Raw genomic sequence first — 22044 nt, forward strand, 5'->3', positions numbered from 1 at the left:
CGGCGCTAAGAAGCTCGCCCCCGCACCCCCGCAATCATTGAAAATGGGCGCCTCGATTTGATGAGGAAAGTTACAAGTTTATTTCGTAGCACAGGGTTGTATAATTTTACAATCAACAATCAATTATTATTATTACATAATTTAGTTTCCAAATCCGGAGGAATTTACATTTATATAGTGCGAACACACACATACGCACAAGAAATGCATATTCCAATCATAGTAACCAAAACACGCTGACCGTCACAATATTAAGATTTATTTATTTATTTATTTATTTATTTATTTATTTATTTATTTATTTATTTATTTATTTATTTATTTATTTATTGTTATTTGCTTTACGTCGCACCGACACAGATAGGTCTTATGGCGACGATGGGATAGGAAAGGGCTAGGACTGGGAAGGAAGCGGCCGTGGCCTTAATTAAGGTACAGCCCCAGCATTTGTCTGGTGTGAAAATGGAAAACCACGGAAAACCATCTTCAGCGCTGTCGACAGAGGGGCTCGAATCCACTATCTCTCGGATGCAAGTTCACAGCTACGCGTTCCTAACCGCATGGCCAACTCGCCAGGTATATTATTATTATTATTATTATTATTATTATTATTATTATTATTATTATTATTAAGAAATAATCTCGTTCCTCGGACCAAATAATCTACAACTCAACCGTCCATCCTAGGCCAACTTAGCTACACTGACTGCTGAGAATTATAACAGCGTCGATAATTCAATATTTGGAGTTTAATTTTTTTTTTTTTTTGGTAGTTGCTTTACGTCGCACCGACACAGATAGGTCTTATGGCGACGATGGAATAGGAAAGGGCTAGGACTGGGAAGGAAGCTTTTTTGTTTGCTAGTTGCTTTATGTCGCACCGACACAGATAGGTTTTATGGCCACGATGGGACAGGGAAGGGCTGGGAGTGGGAAGGAAGCGGCCGTGGCCTTAATTAGGGTACAGCCCCAGCATTTGCCTGGTGTGAAAATGGGAAACCACGGAAAACCATTTTCAGGGCTGCCGACAGTGGGGTTCGAACCTACTAGAGTTTAATTAAGGAGGATGTCTTTGTTATCGCATCTTCTCTGACTACTGGGTTCTCAGAACTGGCTAATTACTTCAAAAGCCTTGTTGATTGTTGTGAGTGGCAGCAAGGGATGGTTATTATTGGAACAGATTGGGAAACCCACATTCTTTCAGAAATAACTACCGTACTCCTATTGATGAAAGAAGCTCTGCACTACGACGGCTGACCCCAATCAAGAAGCAGACCTCAATTATACAATTTCAGGATGCACTAGATACAAACCACAAGTAACCAATTTATATCAAACGCTTATACAACTCGAAGTTCCACTTCCCACTTCCGTTTCGTCGTTGTTAAGCAGCTATGACATCCGTATATATTAAGCAATAGCCAAATTTTTAAGTATAGACAATTTAACATTGTGATACGTTTGTTCTATAGTCTGTATTTAAACTGTTCTCATTCAACCCAAGTTCCTGTACCGTGGCTTTCTATCACCAATTAGTCACAATGCCATGAAAGGTCCCATCTAAAGATGTTGCTCTTTGACCTTCCTGTTTTTTAAACGTCTTACGGACCTAATGCCAAAATATAAATAAATAAATAAATAAATAAATAAATAAATAAATAAATAAATAAATAAATAAATAAATATGTTTGGAATAACTCTGTATAATACGAATTATACTGTGTTGTGTGCTGTAGCTTTATCAATATGTGAAGTAAGTCTTCAGCAACTGAATTAAGAAACAGTCATGGCCCCGCGGGCTGTGCGAGGCCCTTATCGCCGCCACTGGGAGTAAAGTTTACAGAAGTCAAAAACTGAGCGGTCAGCAATGACCGGAGAACTGTTCCTAGCATTTTCATTGCTTAACGATAGTCCAGGTATTCGACCATTGGAGCCTTGTTTCCCTTCTCAGGCAACGCGGCAAGCTTTCAAAAGACAGATGAAAAACGTGGTTTTCTCGTGGGGGGAATTACGAGGTTTTCATTGCCTAGCAACGATATATAGTTGTTCTGGTGGTGGTGATGATTTTTGTTTTAAGAGGAAGTACAACTAGATAATCATCCTCAGACGATATATTTATCAGTATTATTAATCCAGTCCACCTCTCTGATGTAGTGGTTAGCGTGATTAACTGCCACCCCCGGAGGCTCGGGTTCGATTCCCGGTTCTGCCACAAAATGTGAAAAGTGGTATGAAAATTTGAAAAATTGTACGAGAGCTGGAGGAGGTCAACTGAGTAGAGATGGGTTCGATTCCCACCTCAGCCATCTTCGAAGTGGTTTTCTATGGTTTCCCATTTCTCCTTCGGGCAAATGCCGGGATGGTAGCTAACTTAAGGCCACGGCTGCTTCCTTACCTCTTCCTTGTCTATCCCTTCCAAGCATAGCAGGTGCGAGGTACTGGTCCTCCTCCCCAGTTTTATCCCCCGACCCAAAGTCTCACGCTCCAGGACACTGCCCTTGAGGTGGTAGACGTGGGATCCCTCGCTGAGTCCGAGGTAAAAACCAACCCTGGAGGGTGAACAGATTAAGAAAGAAAGAAAGTAAGATCATTAGTGCAACAATTACTACTGTGCGGTATACATTACTACTGAAAAAATGGAAGTGAATTGAGTGGATTTCGAAACAAAAATTTAAAAAGAGCAATGCAGCGTAAGTAAGCATTTTTACATACCTAATGAACAGGAGGTACAAGCTGACACACATTTTAGAATGAATAGTTCCGAAAGGGGACTTTGTGCAGAGGTACACAAAAACACTAAATTAAAACAAGATATTGAAAATGAGCAGGCTCAACTCTTTTCTGAAGTGTTCACTGAAAGCAGAAGCTACGATAAATTTGCGTACCCCTTGAGACGCCCCCGCGCACTTTGAATACAACTGTCATAGATGATTTTGACAATGAGGATGATGACAATTTAAAGAAATATGTTAATATTATCAGTTATATGTGCTGTTTCCATTGAGTCACCAGAAGTCTTGGATGCACTATGGTATATTATGAAGAGTAAAGTCTAAGGTATTCGTGTGAACAATTTAACATTCCAGTTTGAAATAAAATAATTAGAGTTTCAGACTGTACAAGGAAGACGAAAACGAACAGATGATCTCCTCCCCCTTTCATTCGACATTATTGCAATATCTACAATAGGGTGTGCAACGAGCCTTCGCAGAAGCGGCGATTAGGGTGGGGGAGTGGGGGGCAGTCACCCCTCTCTCACTTTGTGGAGAAAATATTAAATTTTTATTCGATTTTAGCTGGCTGAAACTAGGAATTATTAAAACAGCAATTTGTACGAGCCTTTTTGTCTTATCAGCTAATTACTTTGTTTTCTTTAATTATTAACAAAATTACTAGCGGAAATACACAAAAAATGTCGTTTGTTTAGCGCCACAGCAAGTAGTGGAGACTTTGCATGTGCTGTGAGGAAGGGTGGCAGGGGCAGACCTATATTTTTTTTTACCAAGGTCATGGACATTGACGTATGATTCACCCACTTGCCGCGCGCATTCGTCAGTCTTTTTAGTGTCTGTTAGTTTCTAAGTGTGTAGTCAAATACTAAATGTTTTTAACTGTATAATCACACCGGACTTCTATTTACTTGTAATACATGTGTAACATTGTTCCTTTGGTGAAAGTTTTATTGTACAGTACTGAATCAAAAACTTTAAAAATTATTATTACCGCAGTTGGTAAATATCAACCTTTGCTTCTCTGTCGAAATTTGCTCAGAGGGCATTAAAAAACTTGCCATTCTGTAGCTTTTTTTTTTCAGTTTTCTGTATAATACCTCCCGCCCCACGAAATACGGGTACTTTCCGTTGTCTGTACATATTTTTGCCCCCCCACTTTTAATTTCCAATTCCCGCTACTGACCCTTCAGCTCAAAGAATAAAATTCTGACTCCTAATAAGAGTGCTCTTTTAATGAAAGATGTAGCAGACTTGATGGTTATTAATATTACGGGACCCACATTCCAGCAGTTTGATCCGCTGCCCTATGTGAACACCTGGTTGTCATTTGGAAGACGTACGTCCCTGTGGAAAATTTGAAACGTTACATGATTAACTAAAGCCCTACTATCATTTAAATACTACTGGACATATCCACGGCAAGAATTACCCTCCCCAGTGTAGTTTATGATTTGATATTAGCCTCTAATATAGCGTAACACCGTATTTGTATACTAATTTTTTTAAAAAAAGAAAACACTACGGTCTTGTATATTTTTACGGACAATCACGGTGCAACAAATGTGAATCACTTCCCACATCTCTTAACTATTTCCGCACCTTGTGCACTGCATTTATTTAAAATCACTGTTTTATCCTTTAGTATGTCTCAAGGTACCGTATATATGGTTACTGATAAGAGCCGCTATAAACAACTAGCACATCACGCTGAAGTGTCTACCTATTCCTCAAACGTGACACAATAAACACAGTCGATAAACACCTTCCCCTACTTAGGTAGGCGGTCCTGGAATGCCATTCGGAACGGCGTTTTGAAATCAAATGCTAGGATTGGCAAAGCATAATTAGTTGTAATATTTCCGAAGAGATGGCATTACGAAGTCAACGCTAGCGCCTTCAGTGAGGAATGCAATAACTGGTACGAGTCACACACGAGGTTGCGGACGTTCAGCTTCGTTCAATCTGCGCTTTTCAAGGACACTTTTGTTTACGACTTTTATGAACTATAACATGACGCACTTCCATTTGGTCGATGAAACTTCGATTAGTATAATATTTATACTTTTACCATAGACCGCGCAAATTGGCTCAATCGTATTCAGGTAATACCGAGTAAAACTTCCCTCGCATTTATACACGCACATGCCACGCATGCATACGAGTGAACGTAGAAGTTGCGGTAGCATTGGGTCCATCTCTTTCACTGAGCACTAATGCTAGAGGTTGGAAGACCAAATAGAAGTCATTCAAGTTACTTCATGGTTATGTTAATACACGCATTCCTTTCCCAAGGCATCTGATCTCCCATTGGCCGGTGAACATGAGTTGAAGGTGACGTCACGCTTCTCATGATAATGAGGTATTCAATATGGCGGAGTAGCTAGTGTGTGAGTGCCAGTTGCTGTACTTTTGGATGGATTTAAGTAGTGAAATATGCCAAGGAGACGAAATGGAGAGATACCTCTACCCGACGGATGGGATTTCGCGAGGGATTACGATGGGAAAATATATTTCATCGATCACAATAGCAAGAAAACAACATGGATTGACCCGCGGGACAGGTAAGTTGAATACTAGACTTCACCCTGCGGGGCCCCACGTCAAATCCCCGAATTCCTGAGATGTTTCTGCCACTTTTCACATAGAAATTTCATGAAATAACGTGTAATGTTGTATATATTTGTAACTTATCGTGCCTTAAATGTTTGTAGTTGATACGGTATTGTAACTTTGCAATTTGTTCCATAATCTTAACAAAACTGTAATTAATTTTGGCTGGATATGTGGTACTCGTGCTGCCATCTCGAAGAAAACATGCTACCTTGGGTTGTCTAATCGTATCGTAAACGTACATACATTTTGCGGGTTTTGTGAAGTATTTGTGCCGCTGTTGCGAAACCAAATGATTTTAATAGTTTCTATATTATGTAGGTTTTCAACTAGAAACCTTACTGTAGTTTGCGGGAGAGATTACTGGTGGTAAATTATTTGATGATTGAACTTGATCAGCTTTCTTACCTAGTCATATTTTTGTTTGTCTGGGTGTGAAGTAAATAAAAAAATGCATGTTTTTAACATTCAGTTAATTTTTACAATGGAAGGTTTCTGATGCGCTCAGTTTTATTATTATAATGCTTCATTTGACGCGGGAAATTTTCGTCGACCACTACATTGAGGGTGATAACCCATTTAATGATAATACGGCCCTTCATCCGGCCTTATCCGCTCCCATGTAATTCGAGTGATTTTTTTATTATTGTTCGATTAATTATATGAATTTACTTAAAAGAAATATCGTGCCACTTTATTCGAATCCTTGTCATGAAATTTATTTAATTATTAATTTATTAAGGAATAAGACACAGACGTGTATACAAAGTAAATTAAATAACGTAGATCTATAGTCCAACAGAAATTTTTATTAAACTTGTAATATTTGTCAGTATCAAATGTCATTTGCATGGGACATTCCCAAGCCCTAAAATCTGTTCAGGCCGTGCGTATGTATGCTCTTTACATCGGTAAAATTATGTGTAACAGTGCATCGTGTGCATAAAGGTATACTGTGCACCTCCTTTGACAGACCACTGCCCAGGATTTGAGTTCTATTTTTTAAATTTCATCATGATCTGTAGGGTGATAAGTGTTTCAAGCACTGAAAGCAGTACTTATTCCTGAAAGTGGTCGAGTAAAATACAGACTTCGGTTTTTCCATCGCTTTTTGTTATGTATTACAATACTTAAACTACATTCATATAGAAAAAAAATCAATATAAACGCAAGGAAATTTATTAATACCGTACGTAACAAACTAAACAACATAGCCCTCACAGTGAGTAATACGAAATAAAGCAATCTTGTTATAAAGGAGTGTAAATTTATATTTATTATTCATGTTCATAATTTTCATTCATTTACACTACAAAAGCCGCCATCCAGCATGATCTTTTTCCGTCAATTATTCATGTCCCAATCAGATTTAAGAATACATTTGTCTTCAGTTTTCGGCATAGTCACTATCGCTCTCAGATGGGAACCGGAACAGGAAAAATTTTACATTCTATTATCACCAAAGAAAATTTAAAATAACGCGTAGTTTTGATCGAGTAGACAAGACAGAACTTGTGTTGTTGTTTGATTCATCAGTCCATAGACTGGTATGATGCAGCTCTCCATACCACCCTATCCTGTGCTAACTTTTTCATTTCTACGTAACTATTGCATCCTACATCTGCTCAAATCTGCCTGTCATATTTATACCTTGGTCTACCCCTACCGTTCTTACCACCTACACTTCCTTCAAAAACCAACTGAACAAGTCCTGGGTGTCTTAAGATGTGTCCTATCATTCTATCTCTTCTTCTCGTCAAATTTAGCCAAATCGATCTCCTCTCGCCAATTCGATTCAGTATCTCTTCATTCGTGATCCGATCTATCCATCTCACCTTCAGCATTCTTCTGAAACACCACATTTCAAAATCTTCTATTCTCTTTCTTTCTGAGCTAGTTATTGTCCATGTTTCACTTCCACACGAAAGTCTTCGAAAACATCTTTCTAATTCTGATATCAATGTTTGAAGTGAGCAAATGTATTTTCTTAAGAAAGCTTTTCTTTGCTTGTGCTAGTCTGCATTTTATGTCCTCCTTACTTCTGTCATCGTTAGTTATTTTACTACTCAAGTAACAATATTCATTTACTTCCTTTAAGACTTCATTTCCTGCATCACCTGCCTTCGTTCGACTGCACTCCATTACCTTTGTTTTGGACTTATTTATTTTCATCCTGTACTCTTTACCCAAGACTTCGTCTATAGACTATACCATTCACGAGCTTCTCGAGATCTTCTGCAGTCTCAGATAAAATAACAATATCATCGGAAAATCTCAAGGTTTCGATTTCCTCTCCTTGGATTGTGATTCCCTTTCGAAATTCCTCTTTGATTTTCCTTACTGCCTGTTCTATGTAAACACTGAAGTGGAGGGGGGACAAACTGCAGCCTTGCCTCACTCCTTTCTGGATTGCTGCTTCTTTTTCAAAGCCCTCGATTCTTATTACTGCAGACTGATTTTTATACAGACTGTAGATAATTCTTCGTTCCGAGAGAACTTAACATTATATTTTACAGGACTTTAAGGTGGGATATTTTAAAGATATTCGATACTTTATGTAGACCGCAGGGGAGGGTGGGGGGTGGGGTGGGGTTATAAAAGGGAGTATTTTGCGAAAAGCAGGATATTGGGCACCCCAAGTAGTGGTATCCAAACACTACCTGGTCGTTGACAACACTCGGAGACAGCCTGGCGTCTCGGAAGTTTTGGATTCTATTTTTGGATCATGGTCCTTGTTTTCTGTTGGCAAAGGCACACACGCACGTGCCATACGTCATGTACTATTTATTATTCAATTCATTTGTAATATATGGACTAGGACCACCCTAGCCCTTCATGACAAAGGCGTAAAGCTACCAATTTGGCAGAGCATGAGTTTGTGGGACTGCTCTCTCACTGGGGTTCGTCTTGAGAACCTTTCACACGGTTGATTTCCGTGTAATTATTATGTTCATCTGTTTCCCTTCTTGCACAGTCAATGGAATTCTTTAATGCATGGAAATACAAGTTTTCCACTTAATCACTAGGATTGTGTTCGGTTAGTAATGTGTAGTGTGGGATTTTTTATAATACACTTACGCCGACTAATTTTTTGTATGTGGACATTTGAATCTATTATAGTACTCTTCAGGATCGTCAAGAACTCGAATATGTTATGGAATTTTACTTTTTTCTCTTTCTATCAATTTTAGGTTTCTTCTAGGAGTGGATTAGTAGTCCTATATAAGTAATAGCTTGGCAATCGCAGAAAGAAATCTCAGTATTCGAGATTGGTTGGTGAAGGCTGGTCCATAGAGGTATCATAAATGATATAGTACTTAACGAGATGTTTGAAAGAGGCATTTACGTATTTTTATTATGTCATTGTCATTGGAAGTGCAGTTCTTATTGTGTCAAGGGTATTGTAAACCTTAGCTAAGGAGTGGGGGCAATCATTGCCAAGGATTTTTCTAACATAAACAGTTCTACCAGATAGTGTCCGGAATGCAAGATCCTTTTCATTATGCCGTTCCTTTAATTGGACCCAACGTTGTTGTGATTAAGGACACATTATGTTTGACCAAGTTGGTTTCTTAAAGCTCACGCCCCTAACGTACCTCTAGTGGGTAATGATGGTGATAGAGGTGACTGTTTACGGGACACACTAGGAGATTTTCACTCGATACACGTAGGATTACCGTGTCCCGAAATAAAATAAAAACCAGATGGTATTCCACACATCCTTCATTTTAACTATAATTATGAACACACTTCATTTGAACATCGTTTAGGTTTTGAGAATAAGATTTCCCACTCTCCCGATCTTCTCAAAGAAAAGCATTTCTATTTGTGATGCTGTCACAGAATAAACCAGTGACGTCTTTGTAATTAAAGGAAGGAATCGTCATATTCCCTACACCGTCTGTGCAGAGTTTGTTTCTCTCGTGTTCTCAATAAAACATTAAATAAATAAAGTATCCTGTCACAGCTGCATTATGGGTAAGGATTGCGAGAAAATCTACAGTTTTGAACAATTCAGTGTGTTCGTCTTCAGAAAGTGGATTGTTAATCGATCTCAGCTCAACCTGATCTGAATAACATCATTCTGTTCTGTTCTTAGGCCGTCAAATTTTCTACCAAATCTTATTTTCATTTGTCCAGTACGGTTGAAATAAACATTCTCTCTATAATAGACCTGACTTAGCTATAACCATTCTTTTTTTTTTAATTTATGGAAAGTGGGCGTGGCATTTGTCAGAACCTTCTAATGTGTGTGTGTGTGTTTTATGGAGAGAAATTTAGTCTCTTACATTTAAGACGAATTAAGACTATAATTTAGCATACGTATGCATGTTCTATTATTGTGCAGATCATATGCAAGGTAATGTCTTGCTACTAGTGATTTGTAGGATCATTTAATACACTTCTGTAAATAATGTGCTTAATGCACGCACATGGCTGCACTGGATGCCTCGAGTTCAACTCGGCGTAACGAACCTGAACGACATAATCACAAGTTTCTTGATGGAGAAAACAGTGTTGTGGGTTATCTTGGTTGCATAGTGCGCCCTGGTCTCATTGCTGGATAATTCACATATTGTCATTATGAGCTTTCGTACATTTTTAGCATTACGTCTGTTAGTCTCCGTGAATACAACACACTCCTCGATAATTATCTACGCGTATTTGCAGTTAGCACTGTGAAATATTTTACGAAACTAACTTGACTAGTCTATCAATCATCTCCGTGATCTTCCACTGTTTCACCCATCACGGCCATGACCAGTCTCCTAGGTAACCTACTGTACAAAGCTCTTAAGTTTTTGTAGCTCTAGCTCGAAGCTGATTCATACAAATAAATCCATTCAGTGTGTTCATTCTTAGTCCGTCCACTTGGCTGAATGATAAGCATCGAGGCCTTGGCTTCAGAGGGTCCTGGTTTCGATTTCTGGCTGGTTCGGGGACTGGGCGTTCATATTTGTCCCAATACATTCACTACATACACACCGCACTACCAACCACTACGCAAACACTTATATAGTTGGATATAGTTGGCGTAAGGAAGGGCATCGGCCGTAGAACAGGGTCAAGTCTACATGTCCGACGCAGTTCGCACCCGTGACCTTGTAGAAGTAGTAGACGATTTTCATTTGGCTTTAGTGTATATTTCTTCTTTAATTGAAACAATGTTGGGCAGTATTCCGAACAAAAGTGATGGTGCAATTGACCTGAATAGCAGATTCTGTATCTGCTGAGTTTATCGAAACCTATCTCTCTGTAGTGATATTAGTGCTTATAGGCGAGGAGTTTCGTTTTTCTTGGAATGGAATTCCTCTCGTAACTAACCGTGCTGGAATCACAATCGGTGTCGAAAAAGAGCAAGGAGGTTAGACATGAAGGATGACAGTAATGGCCTGATACAAAATAAAAAGAAACTGCTAGATCCCAGAGGAATCCAGGTGAGGTAAGGGATTTAAGTGTCCACGAATTCGTGCTCTTTTTCGACACCGACCGTATTAGGCATTGGGAGTCTTATTTTCTCGAGTTTGTAAAACGGCCACCGTGCAGGAATTTTACTCTACATAAGAATTTTTCAATGTGCCAGTAAATCAGTCAACTGAAACAATTTTTCGCATCATCTGTTGTTGAGTTTTCAGCCCGGAGGCTGATTAGATCCTCAAAAACACCACCAAAAGTTATGTCGTTATGAGGAATCTGCAAAAGCCGATGGAGGTGCTGTAATGAGTCTTTTAGGCTAAATGAGTGCCGACCGTCGGGGTCGGAAAAGAACAAGAGTTGACAAAGGGAGGTCGGAGAGGATAGATGAAAGTGAGGAGCCTGGCACAAGTAAGTGGAACCAATGAGGGGGGCCCCTTTAGTCGCCTCTTACGACAGGCAGGGGTTTTATTTGTATGAATCAGCTTCGAGGTAGAGCTACAGAAACTGCAGAGATTTGTACAGTAGGTTACTTAGGATACCTCCCCAACCAACAGGAGAATAGTGGAATTAAGTGCGGCCAGTATCCAGTAATCGGGAGAGAGTGGGTTCGAGCCCCACTGTACCTCGGCTGCTTTCTTCCCATTCCTAGGCCTCTCTTATCCCATCGATCGTCACCATTTGTGTCGGTGCTACGTTAAAGCAACTTGTAATGAAAATGAAAATTCACAGCCTGTTTACAGTCATTCGACCGGGTCAGGAATGGAATGAATGAAGCCTCCATCTAGCGGCGAGGATAGGAATTGTGCCGGCTGCCGAAGCCTGTCGCACCCTTCTGGGGCAATGATTAATGAATGACAGATGAAATAAAATGATATTGGAGAGTGTTGCTGGAATGAAAGATGACAGGGAAATCCGGAAGAAAAACCTGTCCCGCGTCCGCTTTGTAGCACAAATCTCACATGGGGTGACCGGAATTTGAACCACGAAACCTAGCGGTACCGAGCTCGATAGCTGCAGTCGCTTGCAGTTCGCCGAGCTGAGTGGCTCAAACTGTTGAGGCACTGGTCTTCTCACCCAACTGGGCAGGTTCGATCCTGGCTCACTCCGGTGGTGTTTGAAGGTGCTCAAATACGTCAGCCTCGTGTCGCTAGATTTACTGGCACGTAAAAGAACTCCTGCGGGACTAAATTCCGGCATCTCGGCGTCTCTGAAAACCGTAAAAGTAGTTAGTAGGACGTAAAGCCAACAACATTATTATTACTGTTCTTCAGATCAATTGGTCCGGTAGTTCAGGCGTGTTTGAGTGAGACAGACACATACCTACCATCTTATTTGTATTTTGCGATTTTTTGCATATACATTTTCAGGTCAAATGTCTGGCTCCATGACTAATTTATTAGCGTGGTGGCCTTTGGCCACAGGGGTCCTGGGTTCCATTCCCGGCAGGCTCAGAAATTTTCACCATAAAATTGGTTAATTCCGCTGGCATGGGCACTGGGTGTATGTGCCATCTTTATTATCATTTCATTCTCATCACGACGCGCAGGTCGCCTATTGGCGTCAAATCAAAAGACCTGCATCTGGCGAGCCGAACTTGTCCTCGGTCACTTCAGGTTAAATATTTTGAAATGAAACAAGTTCCTCTGAGAATCTTCTTCCGCTTTTCCTACACCTGTGGGATCGTGGGTGCAAACTGTGTCGCCCTTTTTTATAGCCGGATGCCCTTTCAGACACCAACCCTATGTGGAGGAATGTAATCGGTAGTGTGTTGTCTGAATATGAAGAGGAAAATGTTGGAACAAACACAAAGTCCCTGTCCCCGAGCCAGAAGAATTAAGCAGACGCTATTAAAATCCCCGACCCGGCCGGAAATCGAACCCGGGACCGCCTGAGCCGAAGGCCTCAACGCTAACCATTCAGCCAAGGAGCCTGACGACAGCTCCTCTGAGAATGTTTTTGCGAAATGTCATGAAATTCCACACTGTGGTTTGGTTTAGACGTGATGTTTTGGAAGGAAGACATCATTTCATTTTTGTGTTATAACGATGGGCGCTCTCTGTTAATCTTGGAAGTGTAAAACTCGGTGAAGTGGGATTAGGAATTCACGTATTGTTGCTGGTCATAAGGAACTATGTAGTTTGCTGGAGGGCTTGGTTGTGGGTGCGTGGAATGTGGTGGAGGGGAGGAATCCACGTGGCGGCCACCTGCGCTCGCTTCATTCTATGGGCAGGAATTCCATAAACGCTGCCAGGGAATTCGTACAAGTTGGGCCACACAAAGGAGTGTGGCATGGCGTGTATTAATGCCAGGACAAGCAATATTGGCTTAGCGAGCTTAGTGAGTGGATGAGAGCAATGGAATGCGTCGAAGGGAATTTCACAAGAAGCCGGAGAAAGTCTACGTCGTACCTGCTGCTGGGCCCGTCTTCTCTTCTTTCCGCACACACCATATGAAATAAGGCACTCCGGTTAATGTCATGATTCAAGAAAGAACTCGAGGAACTCTTTGACAGCCGAATCATAGTAATTAGGTCCTAACCGGTCATTGAATGGTTAATTTCCCTTTAACTCTCATTATGAGTCGGGTACAGATTTCATAATTATTTCTCACCATTCTCCATACTATCTTCTTCACCTTTTCCCAGATACTTAAGGTGGGCACTATTTGTGGATTAAGCTGAGTTTTATGACAGGGTGCCTTTCCTGCGTGTTCTGCGGTAGTGTGTAGTATCATGTGTTATAAATGTAAATGAACCGCCTCTGTGGTGTAGTGGTTAGTGTGATTAGTTGCCACCCCCGAAGGCCCGGGTTCGATTCCCGGCTCTGCCACGAAATTTGAAAAAGTGGTATGAGGGCTGGAACGGGGTCCACTCATCCTCTGGAGGTCAAATGAGTAGAGTGGGTTCGATTCCCACCGCAGCCATCCTGGAAGTGGTTTTCCGAGGTTTCCCACTTCTCCTCCAGGCAAATGCCGGGATGGTACCTAACTTAAGGCCACGGCCGCTTCCTTCCCTCTTCCTTGTCTTTCTCCCCAGTTGTATCCCCCGACCCAATGTCTCACGCTCCTTAACGCGGTAGAGGTAGAACGCGGTAGAGGTAGGATCCCTCGCTGAGTCCGAGGGAAAAGCCAACCCTGGAGGGTAAACAGATTAAGAAAGATAGATTAAGGCAGTTTATTTTTATTTATTTTTTTGCTAGGGGCTTTACCTCGCACCGACACAGATAGGTCTTATGGCGACGATGGGATAGGAAAGGACAAGGAGTTGGAAGGAAGCGGCCGTGGCCTGAATTAAGGTACAGCCCCAGCATTTGCCTGGTGTGGAAATGGGAAACCACAGAAAACCATTTTCAGGGCTGCCGATAGTGGGATTCGAACCTACTATCTCCCGGATGCAAGCTCACAGCCGCGCGCCTCTACGCGCACGGCCAACTCGCCCGGTAAAGGCAGTTTAAATGCCTGGTCGGGATTCGACCCCGGGCCCCTCTCAACCGAAAGTCACCACGTACACTTCAGCCGAGGAGCTGGGCATAATTCTTTCTCACTATTCTGCACATAACCTACGTTATTTTGTAATGTTGGCACAGAATTGTCTGAGTTAGCCATCTTAGGATTAAGTTTATTCTCTGCCTTTTAATTCATTTTATTAGTAGACGTGACTAGACAAATTGTTTTCAAATATTCGAAAGATTTCAACAGCGGCATGAATACGGCTATTTTTTATAGTGGGAGGTGTGTGCTTTCATTCGAAAGATAGTAGGTTCGAATCCCACTGTCGGCAGCCCTGAAGATGATTTTCCGTGGTTTCCAATGTTCACATCAGGAGAATGCTGGGGCTGTACCTTAATTAAGGCCACGGTCACGGTCGGTTCCTTCCCACTCCTAGCCCTTTACTATCCCGTCGTCGCCTTATGATCTATCTGTGCCGGCGCGACGTAGAGCAGCTTGTATAAAATGTATTTCAAAAACGAGAAAGTACGAGAAAGAAAACAACAAACACGATAATACAACACATTTAGTATGCTTGTTCTTTGCACCAGCATATTTAGTATAACTATTAATGTTATACAGAAATACACATTTTCTAACATAATGTTTAACAGTCACTTATTATACCAGTTTTTTAAATTTAAACACTAACTACTAAATAATGATACAATGTCTTATTTTTGACGGCTGTTTACACAGATGCATGAAGTGTCAAAAGTCATAGTAAAATCAGTTATCTTATTAAATGCAGCAATTTTGTTAAAAAGATGACACATTCCAACTACTGGAAAATTTTTGTGGCTCTGTGTTTTAGTGTTCGTGCAATAAAACGTTTGTCTTCTTTGTAAATTCGTAATATTCTCATTAAAGTTCACTCTAGCTTACTGTCAACACTCCCACTATCTAGGAGTTTGTACAAACATATTCGTTGCAGAACATCCCTTCTGTTACATAATGATGAAGGTTAAAATTCATTTAGCAAGTTATTGTATGAAACATTTTGCGTTTTGTAATACAGAATGCGAAGAAACTTTTCCGATCTTATTTATATGGGACTGATAATGAGGTGTGCACACAACACATGCATATTCAAGTTTACTACGCACATTTGTGTTACAGAGAGTAATTAATGTACGAACATTTTTTTAGTTCCCTCGAATTCCGAATCACAAAACCTAAGGATCTGTAGGCTTCATTTATAATTTTTGTAATGTGCCCTTTAAAGGACAATGTACTATCCATTAAAATTGCCAATAACAGCAAAATCTACCATTACGGAATTATTTTGTGAACCCCTTGCACAATCCCTTGGGAAACAGTAGCGTAAAATCAATTTGACCTCCAGTAGCATGCTATAAGAAGTTAACAGGAACTCTGTGATGTAGGCATATGGTAGTTTTCTTGCTTTCTTTCAACCAGAACTGTTCATCAAGGTAAGTGATGCGCTGGTGCCCTTTGACAAGGCCGGTCACCGCCTTGACCTACAATAGGAAGTGAACGGCCGGTCCAGCATGGGCTGTACAGAGAGAACGTTATTAGATGCAGCTTTGCCTTTCATTCAGTATTCGTATTCTTCTTCTTCGTGACGCTTTTTCGAATTTATTGGGGCCGGCACTTTACTTGGGTTTCGTCTAGTTTTACACTCGGATGCCCTTGCTGACGCTAACCCGATGTGGAGGGATATATTCAATATTGTGTGTTTCTGTAGTGGTTTGTAGTTAGTATTGTGCATTGTGCTGTAGGTAGATAAAGTGTTGAGAGGAACACAAACCTGGGCCCTCTGTTTCCAACGCCAGTACGCTGACCATCAGCGAAGGGGCCGGATACGTTCAAGATAGCGGGTTCAAACCCCGCAGAAGTAGTCGGATTTTCGAAGGGCGGAAAGAGTCCATTCGACACTCCATGTCGTACGATGTCGGCATGTAAAAGATCTCTGGTGACACATTTGGTGTTTACCCGATAGAATTCATTAAATGTCCGCCATAGACGCCCAAGAGAGTTTCGGTTTACTCAGTCTGCCATCTAGTAGGCCTAGAGACGGACCTCGATAGCTGCAGTCGCTTAAGTGCGGCCAGTATCCAGTATTCGGGAGATAGTAGGTTCGAACCCCACTGTCGGCAGACCTGAAAATGGTTTTCCGTGGTTTCCCATTTTCACACCAGGCAAATGCTGGGGCTGTACCTTAATTAAGGCCACGGCCGCTTCCTTCCCACTCCTAGCCCTTCCCTGTCCCATCGTCGCCATAAGACCTATCTGTGTCGGTGCGACGTAAAGCAACTCTAAAAAAAAAAAAAAGTAGGCCTAGAGTAGAACGGAACGTCGAAATTGACGAGCAGACAGCCAGATGGCGTCAAATTGAAATGTCTGTACACGGTAGCAGAGGCTATACGATTATTATTATTAATATTAAAAATATTATTATTACTTAATTTGTGGACAAAAATCTCACAGTACTAGTTGAAATGGGATGTATGTTTCAGTGAGTTCATTAAAATTGACAACGGATTTTAAAAAACATAATATCAGAGCGGTGTCTACACTTGTGTTTGCTAAACCGCTGTAGAATTCTGTTTGAAGGTTTCAGTGTCTGTTAATGAGATTAATCTTCAGTATTATGAGTTCAGTGAGATGAGAAGGAAAAAGAGTTTGAAGATCGGGTATGTCGAGGGATCGGACCATTAAATACAGTGCTATCTTGTAGTTCTCGGAAATATAATGGATTGGAGCCATAAGATAGGAGAGAACCTATGTTTGTTCACTGCGTTTCTTTCACTTTTGCTGAAGTATTATTTGTTTCAAATGCGCGGTTGATAATTCTCTGACCTAGTTCCTTCTTTTAACAAAAGGCCTCTAAAGAATATATCATGGCGATGTGTAGCTTCATCAGAATTTTGTCAAGGAGGTCGTGCTGAGTGAATCTCTTTATTCTGTCCATTACGTTAAAAATCTCGGGGTACTCACACACACCAGTCCGAAACAGATTTTCAGAACAATTTCTTCTCACGTAAATACTGTACATAGAGTCAAAAACTTGAGCTGTTCTCAGTCACTGATTGAATTAACATTAATTTTCTGGGTGGACCGAGCGAGTTCGCCATGCGGTTAGGGGCGTACAGCTGTGAGCTTGCATTCGGGAGATAGTGGGTTCGAACCTCATTGTCGGCAGGCCTGAAGATGATTTTCCGTAGTTTCCCATTTGCACACCAGACAGATGGTTGGGCTGGACCTTAATTAAGGCCACGGCCACTCCCTTGCTATTCCGAGTCCTTTCCTATCGCATCGTCACCATAAGATCTATCTGTGTCGCTGCGACGTAAAGCCAACTATGGGTGGCTTCTTTTTTCCCACCTAAGTTGAAGTTCATCCTTGAACTGGCGAGGACCTTCCCCTTATACCCTTTTCTCTTTCTTTATCCGTTTATCCTCCAGGGTTAGTTTTTCCCTCGGTCGGCGAGGGATCCCACCTTTACCGCCTCAAGGGCAGTGTCCTGGAGTGGAAAGAAACAGAGAAAGACTTTGGGTTGGGGGATACAACTGTGGAGGTGGACCAGTACCTCGCTCGGGCGGCCTGAACTGCTATATTGAACAGGGGCCTTGTGGCGGGAGAGGAAGATTGGAAGGGTTAGACAAGGAAGTGGACTTAAGTTAGGTACCATCCCGGCATTTGCCTCGAGGAGAAGTGGGAAACCACGGAAAGCCACTTCGAGGATGGCTGAAGAGGGAATCGAATCCCCATCTACTCAGTTAACGTTGCGAGGCTGAGTGAATCCCGTTCCACCACTTTTCAAATTTCGTGGCAGAGCCGGGAATCGAATCTGAGCCTCCAGGGATGGCAGCTAATCACACCATAGAGGCGAACTATATCCATTTTACATACCATAAAGCTGACATCTTTCCATCCAGTACATACTTGGAGCTTTTTGAAGACGTGAAACGGTGAATTAGGAAGGAAGTAGCTATGGAGAGAGAGAGAGAGAAAAAAAGAACGTTCTTGGTCTATAAGTGTGAGTTAATATTCTAATTTGCCAGTCTCCTTCGTCTTTGGGCTGATAATGTTGTTCTTCTGTTCATTAAAACAATAATCACAGAAATGACCTTAGCTTAACACCACACACACTGGTTTTAGGCCGCGCGAGCCACGGTACCCGGGTTTTGAGAAGGATTGGTTTAAATGTCGACGCTTCTTTTGCTTGGCTTCAGTATTTTAGAAACCAGATCTTTCTCCTCGATTGCTTTGCGATTAAGGCGCAGTAAGCAATACTTTTTGGATATATTTGGGGGTGGGAATATTGTTTCTTCGGTGTTATTAATGTAGCTGCTTTAAGTGAGCTGTTACAACAAGAATTACGACTTTCCCACTTAATGTCAGAATTCATTTAAAGTTGTCACCCATCCTTCAAAAACAATTAGGAGATCCTGTTTGACCTCCGGCAGAAATTAGTCATCTAGTTGTTCAATGTAATTTGTGTTGTTAAAAATTAACCACCGCTTACAGTTTATGCCATTTCTTGGAAGCTTGACACAAAAAGTAAAATTTTAAATGATGGAACGAGAGCGTGTGTGGGTGACTTAACGAGGTCACTTTGCTAGCGTTGCACTTGTTTGCTATTGGAACAGATATGAACCTGTATTTATATGTAATAAGGCTACACTATTCTTAATAGTGTCCAGAAATGTGTGGTTTCTGAGGTGCCTTCCAATTTTTTTGTTTCTATTCCGAAATGTGTCAATTTATCACGGTATCAGTTATCATTTTTAACCGTGTAATGCCTAGGATAGTTTCATGGTGTTATTAGAATTGATTTTCATTGGAACTGCCTTTTTTTCTGGCGAGATGTAGTGTTTACAGTGCACTGTGTCTTCTGGTATGGGCTATATCAAATTTGTTACTTTCATTGACCTGTCTCAGTCTCATCCTTGGCTTTGACAATATGAAAGTGACTGAGGTATGAGTGATGCTAGTAATACCATTCCTTCTGCAGCCAGTCCCTGTTACGAATGGTGTGAAAATATTGCTCATAGGGTCGGTTGGTGCATGCATTTCAGTGGGCTTGGCAGACTGATATGTAATAGCAACGGCTGGCTCGGTGAGGAAAGCAGTGGGAAACTACCTCACTCCCCATTTCCCTAGTACGCCTCTTCAGTGACGCCTAGGCTATTTATGACAGCTGTTGGCGGAGCTGCAGAGGATCAAACCAGCCTTCGGGCTGAACATTAAAAAAATTGCTTTATGTCGCATCGACTCCGATTGGTTTTATGTCGACGTTTGGTTAGGAAAGGCCTAGGTGTGGGAAGGAAGCGGCCGTGGCCTTTATTAAGGTAAAGCCCCAGCATTTGCCTGGCAAGTTTCAAATCGTCCTTCTTGATGCAATATTTCCTACTCCACCTATGGAGTTCTTCCACCTATGTTGTACAGTAGGGTTTATGTGGGGAGGTCGGGAGGTGGATGACATTCCTTGGGAACATTTTAAAGCAGTCATTTTTTCACTACTGCATCGGTATGTTTACGGTCGTTGTCTTTTGAACCTCTCATTTCTTAGTCCCAGTTTTTCAACAGAGATTTTCCTCTATACGGATACTTACATTTATCAATTTTATTTTCAATAAACACTAAATTGTCTAGCACAGCACCAGATATGCGACTCCAAACAAGAATGTTTCCACCTCTGTTTTCACTAATGGAACAGGATTTTTCTTTTCGTGGTTTTCAGTAGGTTTTCTCCATACTTTGTGCTTTCTACTACACTGAAATACAAGACAAAAGTATTCAGTGTTTGGAAGGAAGTCACAAGCGCAAGTCAAAACAGTCAACATTCACCAAGGGTTGTCTAAAAAATTATGGAATAACCGGGCGTATGTAGACTTTTGTTTCCGACTGTATATCGTCGTGTGAGGTTTTTTTTTTTACATTCATTCGGACACAAAACGATCTTTTGCAAAAATAATTTGAACTGCGTCCGCAATGAACGAAATCTGGCATCACAGTTTTAATGACCATCTAACAAAATTAGTATCGGAAGGTGCTACATTTGGCGACTTGACTGCTAGGTTCACAAGGCAGAGTTGGCTGCGCTGCTAGTGACGTACGGTAGTAGTGTGTGGTGGGTTCGAATTCTACCGTCAGCGGCACTGAATATGGTACCTTAATTAAGGCCACCGCCGGTACCTTCCCAGTCCTAGCCCTTTCCCATCCGTTGCTTCGCCTAAGACCTTCCATGTGTTGGTACGACGTTAAACCACTAACAAAAACAAATGTTCACAAGACACCAAGCGAGTTGGCTGTGCGGGTTCGAGTCGCGTAGATGTGAGCTTCGGGAGATGTTCGGTTCGAATCCCTCCATCGCCACTCCCAGGTTGTACCTTAATTAAAATCCTTTAATTGGCAGTCACTTGCATTTTCAAGGAAACGTTTTCGAAGGATACTTCTTACACCGAATGGACTCTCTGAATCCTCTGATGTATTGACAAACATTTATTTACATTATATACAGAAAGTAAGGGGAGTTGCTTGAGAGCAACACTGCCGAGAAGTAACAGTCAATAATTTCGATAAAATTCGTGTTGCTTCAGAGCAGCGCTGCCTATTAAAGGGTTAAGGCCAAGGACGTGACTTTCCTAATCCTAGCTCTGTATGTGTTATTACGACGTTAAACCGCTAGCAAATAAATAAAAAATTGTATCAAGACCTGCCAAAAATAGCTGTCTTTACATAATTATATACTAGGGCATATAAACTACTGTAGTTAAAACATTTTGTTACAAGCCTTACGATGTATGGCCTTAATAAGTAAACTCGCAGTGGCAAACATGAATACTCGATTGTAGGGCTCATAAGTCTTTTATGTGTGGTGTGTGGGTTTGGCAATTACTAATTTATGAGTTGTTTTGATTGTACTTGTTCTTATCGCTCGCATTCCTTTCCCCTCTGCCGCCTCCCCTGCCCGCTGGTTTAAACTGGTACATTAAACTTTTATCTGTCTAGCTCAGAGCTGATGTTCCCGTCGCCGATTCTGTTTCAATGTGCGTAGAGATGAAAATCGAGCATTCCGGTATGCAAGAGTGGCTTGGAATGTGCCGAGGCTAACCGCTCGATAACCTTTCGTTTCTGAGGTCAGGTATGTGTGCGTGTATCCGCTCTCGCTTATCGTTAACTCGAGCCTTACCAGCATTTGGTCTCCTTTTGCAGCAGACTGGGAAATGGCTTGCTTTTTAAGCATCAAGACAACTGATTTTCATTTTAAACTGTCCATTCCTAGCTTTTCTCTCTATACCGGAGTGAATAGCAGACTTGGTGAGGAGATAGTTGACTTACAGGCAAACTGTTTGGGTTGGGCATCAAAGATTTCTATGGAACTTGGATTAATGATCAATTAATCCTAAATTTAATGGTTGTAATCATTTTGCCATAAAATCAACAGCAGTGTTACATTTAATCGCAGAAAATTAGTAGGGCGGCTCGTAAATATCACTTAGCTGAAGATGACGTAGAAGGACCTTGCCTATGCACTGCAGAAATGTACCGATAGTTACATGAAACACTTTGTACAGAATTACACGCTGTACAAACCTATTATATGAATACGTCAAAATATTAATGCTTTTAATTCTGCACCGTTTATAAGCTAAGAAATGATGTATAAAATCTTGGTCGTCGGTATATATAAACGTGTATGTTATTAATGAAAATGAAAAACCACACACCGCTTCCAATCATTCGACCTTATCAGGAATGGAATGGCCAGGCGAGTTGGCCGTACGGTTAGGGTCGCGCAGCTGTGAGATAGTGGGTTCGAACCCCA

General features: G+C 41.3%; 1 protein-coding gene across 1 annotated transcript in view; it reads left to right on the plus strand.

The window, feature by feature from the left end:
* Positions 1–5024: 5024 nt before the first annotated feature.
* kibra (WW and C2 domain containing protein kibra) overlaps positions 5025–22044 on the plus strand; it is a 153765-nt gene continuing 136745 nt past the window's right edge. The window contains exon 1 of the mRNA XM_067143611.2: positions 5025–5293. Coding sequence (XP_066999712.2) covers positions 5166–5293 — 128 coding nt within the window. The 5' untranslated portion in view covers positions 5025–5165. The remainder of the gene's footprint in view (positions 5294–22044) is intronic.

This window comes from Anabrus simplex, chromosome 3 (assembly GCF_040414725.1).
Source record: "Anabrus simplex isolate iqAnaSimp1 chromosome 3, ASM4041472v1, whole genome shotgun sequence".
In the NCBI taxonomy this organism is placed as follows: Eukaryota; Metazoa; Arthropoda; class Insecta; order Orthoptera; family Tettigoniidae; genus Anabrus; species Anabrus simplex.